The sequence below is a fragment of the Borostomias antarcticus genome (assembly GCF_949987555.1).
Source record: "Borostomias antarcticus genome assembly, chromosome: 36".
In the NCBI taxonomy this organism is placed as follows: Eukaryota; Metazoa; Chordata; class Actinopteri; order Stomiiformes; family Stomiidae; genus Borostomias; species Borostomias antarcticus.
The window spans coordinates 1,125,566-1,133,065 of NC_140269.1; the positions used below are offsets into that span (position 1 = coordinate 1,125,566).

At 45.7% G+C, this 7,500-nt stretch overlaps 1 protein-coding gene across 1 annotated transcript in view; it reads left to right on the top strand.

The window, feature by feature from the left end:
• LOC311328004 (CUB and sushi domain-containing protein 3-like) overlaps positions 1-7,500 on the top strand; it is a gene marked incomplete at its 3' end in the record, with an annotated part of 605,137 nt that overhangs the window by 527,256 nt on the left and 70,381 nt on the right. Inside the window, 2 exon segments of the mRNA XM_084461116.1 lie at positions 1-23; positions 4,669-4,827. The exon segment at positions 1-23 is cut by the window's left edge and continues 166 nt beyond it. Of these exon segments, the coding sequence (XP_084317242.1) occupies positions 1-23; positions 4,669-4,827 (182 nt within the window).

Consider the following 7,500-nt stretch of genomic DNA (forward strand, 5'->3'; position numbering starts at 1 on the left):
CGACATCCTGGAGATCTTCGACGGTAAAAAAAAGAATCGGCTTTTACTCGCGCTGAGGGGCAGATGTACGTACATGTCCCTGGCTGCCTCCGCTACACTGACTAGCCCGGAGGCTCTGTACTCACACCTCCCTCCTCCTCCTTCTCCTCCTCCTCTCCCCACTCCTCCTCCTCCTCCTCATCCTCTCCCCACTCCTCCTCCTCCTCCTCGTCCTCTCCCCACTCCTCCTCCTCCTCTCCCCACTCCTCCTCCTCTCCCCACTCCTCCTCCTCCTCCTCTCCCCACTCCTCCTCCTCCTCCTCTCCCCTCCTCCTCCTCCTCTTCCCTCCTCCTCGTCCTTCTCCTCTCACCACTCCTCCTCCTCCTCTCCCCACTCCTCCTCCTCCTCCTCTCCCCACTCCTCCTCCTCCTCCTCCTCCTCTTCCCTCCTCCTCCTCCTCCTCCTCCTCTCCCCTCCTCCTCCTCCTCGTTTTTGACGTTATTTCGTCGCGCGTGTGCCTGACAACATGGCACGGTACAGTATGTACAGTACGAACAGACCACACATGGGTCAAAGCTCATTCTGCCTGGCGCACGCCCCCAGAAGGGCAAGTTGCGCTTTCCTACTCATGCATATGCATTGATGGGAGGGTCGAGGGAAAGGTGGGTGTTACGACGCGGCTCGTAAGATTCACAAGAAAAAGGTCACACGTCCAAACCATGAACAGAGTATTTCATGAAAATAACACAAGAAACAAACAGAAGACCTAAGTATGGGATGTGAAGTGATAGTGATAGGGATCAGTAGTGAAGGGAGGGGGTGTGTGGGGAATGGATGGTGTTAGTGTTGGATGAATCTATCTAATACAACTCATACAAAATAATCTAACCAAGGCAAACAAAAGGAAACTTCAAAATGGTGGATGGAGAGAGCGAACCACTGCTGAAAACTGGGTCTGCGTTCTGAATCGCATACTTCTACTTTTTACTACCAGTACATACTGCAGCTGCCCCTAGAAAGTACGCACTTTGCGCGCAGTACGCATCCAATTGGGACATACTACCTTATCGTAACATTACGCCTTGAAATTTGACCACATACATCGCTGTCCATGAAGCGACATTCGCCCACAGCCAGGGCTTAAAAACGACATTATTTTTCAATCGGTTCGCTCCGAGCAGAACCAGCATATTTAACGTTTATGTTCTCGTGTTCCGCCACCAACATAGCGTTCCTGAACCGGTTAAGAACGAAAAATAACGTTCCGTTCACCGTTCCAAGGGTGTTAGCCTATTAAGACTGTATAGGCCTACAGTATTTCTTGTAAGGTATAATCAACAAGTCTGGGGTTGTGGTGGCCTTATTGCCAACAATATTAGCCTTGGTGATGTGTGCTGTAGTGAAGCCTTGTTGATTATCTTACAAGAAATACGCAACATTAGTCCTATTCCCGTATGCCCTTAATCCACACCGTAAACTATGCACAGGTCTATCATAAGTCATCATCATAGCTCATCATCCTTTTTAAAATATTTTCTTGTAGGCTACTGTTGCTGCAAGCTATTTTATTCTGCACCTGTAGGCCTATTGTTTGTTTTTATTTCGTTTTATAGTGTTTTATGTTATTTATTTATTATGTATTAACTTATGTCTTGCCACCTACCTGTACAGCACTTTGGCTCGACCACAGTCGTTTTTAAATGTGCTCTATAAATATAAAATTTGAGTTGAGTTGAGATAGCAAACAAAAATATTCTCTTGTGGCGATACACATTTCAGAGACATCCACCAGACTGCTGCTGCTTGTATGCCTGTACGACAGCAAATATCATTTAGTGAACATTTAATAGGCCTATCTCTTGATCACCAGGCCGATAAAAAGCCCTTACCTGACTGGGAGTTATAGCCATTCAACGGAGCGCTTCGTTAGGCCTACCCGTGGCCTATTCAGACGGCACTAGGCCTATATGGTATAGGCTACGACTGTATCCACACGCTAATAATCTCTAACCATAACATAAACGTCTGAACTAGGCTATGGTGTGTTGTTGTAATATCTAAATCTCTTCATTTCACTATGCAAGCATTTAAGATCCCGACTGTGAAATAAAAGATTTAGGGGCCTAGGCTACATTACAAAAGCAGGACAAGATGTAGGCTACAAATCTAATACATTAAATTTAGCCTATTCGGCCATAAAAGGCTCAGCTTTTTTTTCTTTTCCTCTTTTTAAAAATATTTTAAAGTAATATAGACCTACTACAAAGAACGAAAAAATAACGTTATTAACCGGTTTTGAAGATTTCAAATTAACGTTTCTGTTCTGGAACAATTAAAGACCATTTCGTTTTCGTTCCTGTTTCTGTTCCTCGTAAAATACCGTTCATTTTCAGTTTTCGTTTCCGTAGCTTGAACCAGTTCGGAGCCTTGCCCACAGCTGGGATTCATCAACATGCCTCCAGCAGCACTCGCACATGCGACGTCATTTCCGCTGAGAACAGGATTGTGGGTCAGAATATCCAGAAAAGTGTGCTGTGTACAATGTAGTAGGACATCCTGGTATTTTTTCCATATTGCACGTGGCATAGTATGTATTAGGACATGCTACATCAATTTTTAGCATACTATAAACAGTAGTATGGAAGTACGCCATTGGGAACACCTGGGCCTTTGGCTCCAGGGCGCACCCCATCAGCACTGATGACTCTCCCCGACTCCACCTACTGGACACAATAATAACACACACACACAAACACACACACACAGACACACACACCAGCAGATGGAGCGGGAGGGTGGTCACAGTGGGAGGAGATGCGCACAGAGAGACTGATTCATATCCCGTCGTATGGATGAAAACCACAGGGTAATGCGCACGTCTGTTTTGCGGTGAAATTTGGAAGCAGGTGTAATAACCCACCCGCCTACACACAACCACATAATAACCCACCCCCCTACACACAACCACATAATAACCCACCCACCTACACACAACCACATAATAACCCACCCACCTACATACAACCACATAATAACCCACCCGCCTACACACAACCACATAATAACCCACCCACAACCACATAATAACCCACCCACCTACACACAACCACATAATAACCCACCCGCCTACACACAACCACATAATAACCCACCCACCTACACACAACCACATAATAACCCACCCGCCTACACACAACCACATAATAACCCACCCACAACCACATAATAACCCACCCACCTACACACAACCACATAATAACCCACCCACCTACACACAACCACATAATAACCCACCCACCTACACACAACCACATAATAACCCCCCCACCTACACACAACCACATAATAACCCACCCCCCTACACACAACCACATAATAACCCCCCCGCCTACACACAACCACATAATAACCCACCAGCCTACACACAACCACACAATAACCCACCCGCCTACACACAACCACATAATAACCCCCCCGCCTACACACAACCACATCCCCTGTTCATTATGGACATACAGCTTTATGAACTGCATGCATGAGGGATCAATTATTACTCAATATGTTTGATAATCCGATATTCGTGCAACATTCATATTTACGAGGTTGCATACAGTAGCTAACTATCAAATTGGTCTCTGATAGATTTAAAATGCCCCAATGTATTAAGGCCTGAAATTATTCAACTGCAATAAATTATGATTATAAAGTGGACTGGAGCATTCACAATGCAGACATTCACTGATTACAATTGGCACCATTCAGGGCTACAAGGTTTTGTAAACAATTGGCTTTAGAAAATGAATAGATGGCAGGGATAGCCCACAATGCACTTGAAAATAAGATACACAAGGCCGATGCGAACCTTGCGTTAAATCATCAACAGTAACGACCAGCCTAAAGATAGCCTAGCACGTCAGTCCTCATCATTTAAAGCAGTCACTTACACAGAGGAAGCCTAATTATGGACGAAGCGAGAGGAGAGGAGAGGAGAGGAGAGGAGAGGAGAGGAGAGGAGAGGAGAGGAGAGGAGAGGAGAGGAGAGGAGAGGAGAGGAGAGGAGAGGAGAGGAGAGGAGAGAGGAAGAGAGAGGAGAGAGGAGGGGATCCATTCCATAGTTGGCGCTGTAGGAGTTCAGTTGCATGTTGTCGTCCTCTCTCATCCTCCCCTCTAAGTCCTCCAGATGAGCTGTAATCAAACACAATGTGTTGTAAGTATTAAGCCGTGTTCATGCTTTCATGCATGTCCACCAATTTGTGCTGAGACTGCTGGAGCCAGTGAATATATACGTCCATCTGGACCCTTTAACAGAGTTAGAGTGACTGGAAACACAGCCAGGAAACTTCTCTACTGAACGAGAAGTAGAACTGTGAGCAAGCTCTCCCATAATGCACTGCACATAGAGGACAGGGCCAGAAGCTGCAGTTGTACTGAATAAAGAAGCAGCTCTGGAGTTTGTTCCTGATGCGCCGGTTCAGCTCCAGTATTCTGGCCTCCTCCTCCTCCTCCTCCTCCTCCTCCTCCTCATCTTCTTCTCCTGTACGTCCTCCTCCTCTTCTCCTACAGGGGCATCTTTCAGAAAAGTCCATAACCAGCTCACTAAAAAAAAATCTTTCTTTTCTTTTCTTTTCTTCCTCTCTCTGTACACCACTCCTCTCTTCAACCCCCCCGCCTCACCCCTCACCCCCCAGGACCCACGGCCAACAGCCAGACCCTGGCCACCCTGAGCGGGGACCTGGCCACGCCCTTCAACATCACCACCACCAGCCACCAGCTGCTGCTGCGCTGGTCCTCCGACCACGGCACCAACAAGAGGGGCTTCCGGCTGCGCTATGTCGGTGAGTATCAAAGTATGTATCCATTTTATCACTCTTTTCTCCACTTGCATGTTTGACGCACGCGTCCGAGTGACTGTGGGGAGGGGGTGGAGAGAGAGGGTGTGAGAGAGCGTGTGAGAGAAAGAGAGAGATAGACCGAGAGAGAGAGAGAGAGAGAGAGAGATAGAGGGGGAGAGGGAGACAGGGTGAGAAAGAGAGAGAGATAGAGGGAGAGAATGAGAGAGTGAGAAAGAGAGAGATAGAGGGGGAGCATAAGAAAGAGAAAGAGAGATAGAGGGAGAGAGTGGGAGAGTGAGAGAGAGTGGGAAATGGAGAGAGGGAGGGAGAGAGAGATAGAGTGGGAGGGAAAGCGATAGAGAGAGGGGGGAGAGAGAGAGAAAGAGAGATAGAGTGAGAGCTGTGTAGCCAACAGCATGTATTGTGGTTACCTTACATACGTACCGTACTTCTGTGTTGTATATTCTAAGCATGTCATAACATGTCATAACATGTCTTGACTACGTACGGCCAGGAGAGATGATGATGACAGCAGGACAGAACATGGAGCACCTGAGACAGCTCTGGAGAAATGCAGCGTCTACTTCTGCTATGACCAATCAACTTCTTCTCCTTCTCCTTCTTCTCTTTCTTCTTGTTATTTCTGCTGTTTTGTCTTTTCCTCTCTTCCTCATGAGTGTGTGGGTGGTAGGAGGTAGTGTAGGGAGTAGTGTTGCACGATATACCGGTACCAACGGTCTACCGCGGTGCCAAAACATCACGGTGCCAACTATACTATAAGCTCTATACAACGGTACTACCGCGGAATACGGTACTACCGTTGAACATGGCAGGGGGACAATGTTACCTCTGTTCCCAAATTCACTGGTTTCTGCTAATGAGCAGACTGGCTCGCGACACCGTTGTGCAGCTCCCAATGTGTTGACTCGCGCATGCATCTCCGCAGTCACAATATATATTGACGTTATCTGTGTATGTCTGGGCGCGAACCAGTCTGGTTCTCAGTAGGCTATCGTAATGTCAGAAGCGTTCCCTAGCTCTGAGTCCGCACCATCAAATGTAACATTATTGAAGAAACATAACTCTAAAAGTTTAATATGGAACTACAGTATTTGGGTTTTTAACCAGATAAACAAGGAAACGCTATAGATGATGGCCGTCCGTTGTGCAGGCCATGCAGCAATGCCGTACAGGCAAAAGAAGGCAACACATCAAACTTAATAAAGCATCTACAATCTCGTCATCCAGACCTTGTACTGGAATACAGACGAGCTAATGAAGTTAGTATGACTTTAGCAGTGTTCTTGCCATTAGCTAATATTACAAACATTAATGAATAAATCTCTTAGATAAAGCGTGTGCTGCTGTTGCTAGCTAGCCAGCCAAAGCCAGCTGGCTAGCTAATGAAGTAACGTTAGTCTACCTGCTGTCATGTCGTCATGCACAGCTGTTGAATGAAAATTGTCGTCCTCTTATTCCAACTCCAAACTCCATAAAATAATGTGAGCTAGATTATGTTGGCTGAGACGAATCCAATGATAATCCAATGATAATCCAATGATATCCACCTCTTGACATTTGGTCATTTGATCTGGTTTTGACTTTCACAAAAGTGAAAGCTAGATAAAGCATCACTGCCATCAACCAAAACCCAGTGGCCCTCCGCTGACCTTTACTGGTGGTTGGTGATACTACACTTGTGTGTATACATGGCTGAATCAGTAGTTTAGATATGTGATTTAAATATTTAATATTATATATAATATTAGTATATAATAATTCATAATATGCATAGTATCTTTTTACTTACCTATAGAGCTACAATGTAATGCTTTAAATGCATGTTATTCATGCACCACTCGTATAAAGTGATTACACTGTACTGTAATGTACTGTAAATACATTGCACCTTCATAAAAATAACTATTTTAAAATTACAAATGTTAATGCTTCGGTATCGTGATACTACTTGGTATTGTGATACTTTGGCTGGTATAGTATCGCAGGTCAAATATTGGTATCACTAGTAGGTAGTAGGAGGTAGTGTAGGTAGTAGGATGTAGGAGGTAGGATATAGGATGTAGGAGGTAGGATGTAGGAGGCACTGTAGGAGGTAGGATGTAGGAGGTAGGAAGTAGGATGTAGGAGGTACTGTAGGTAATAGGAGGTAGGAGGTACTCTAGGAGGTAGGAGGTACTGTAGGAGCTAGGATGTAGGAAGTAGGAGGTACTGTAGGATGTAGAATGTAGGTCTTAGTGCGAGTCAGATGGTAGGATGTAGGAGATAGGATGTAGGATGAAGGAGGTAGGAGGTAGTGTGTAGGTGGTAGGAGTTAGGATATAGGTCTTAGTGCCAGTCAGATGTTAGGAGATAGAAGGTAGGATGTTGGATGTTGGATGTTGGATGTTGGATGTAGGATGTTGGATGTAGGAGGTAGGAGGTAGGATGTAGGAGGTAGTATGTAGGAGGTAGGAGGTAGTATGTAGGATGTAAGAGGTAGGGGGTATGATGTAGGATGTAGGAGGTAGGATGTAGGAGGTAGGGTGTATGATGTAGGAGGTAGTATGTAGGAGGTAGGAGGTAGGAGGTAGGTGTTAGTGTTGAGGCTGCATCTCGCTCTGTTTCTAGCCCAGATCTCCCAGCCTCAGACCTGGCCCACAAACATAGATGGCAGCTGCAGCAGGGACC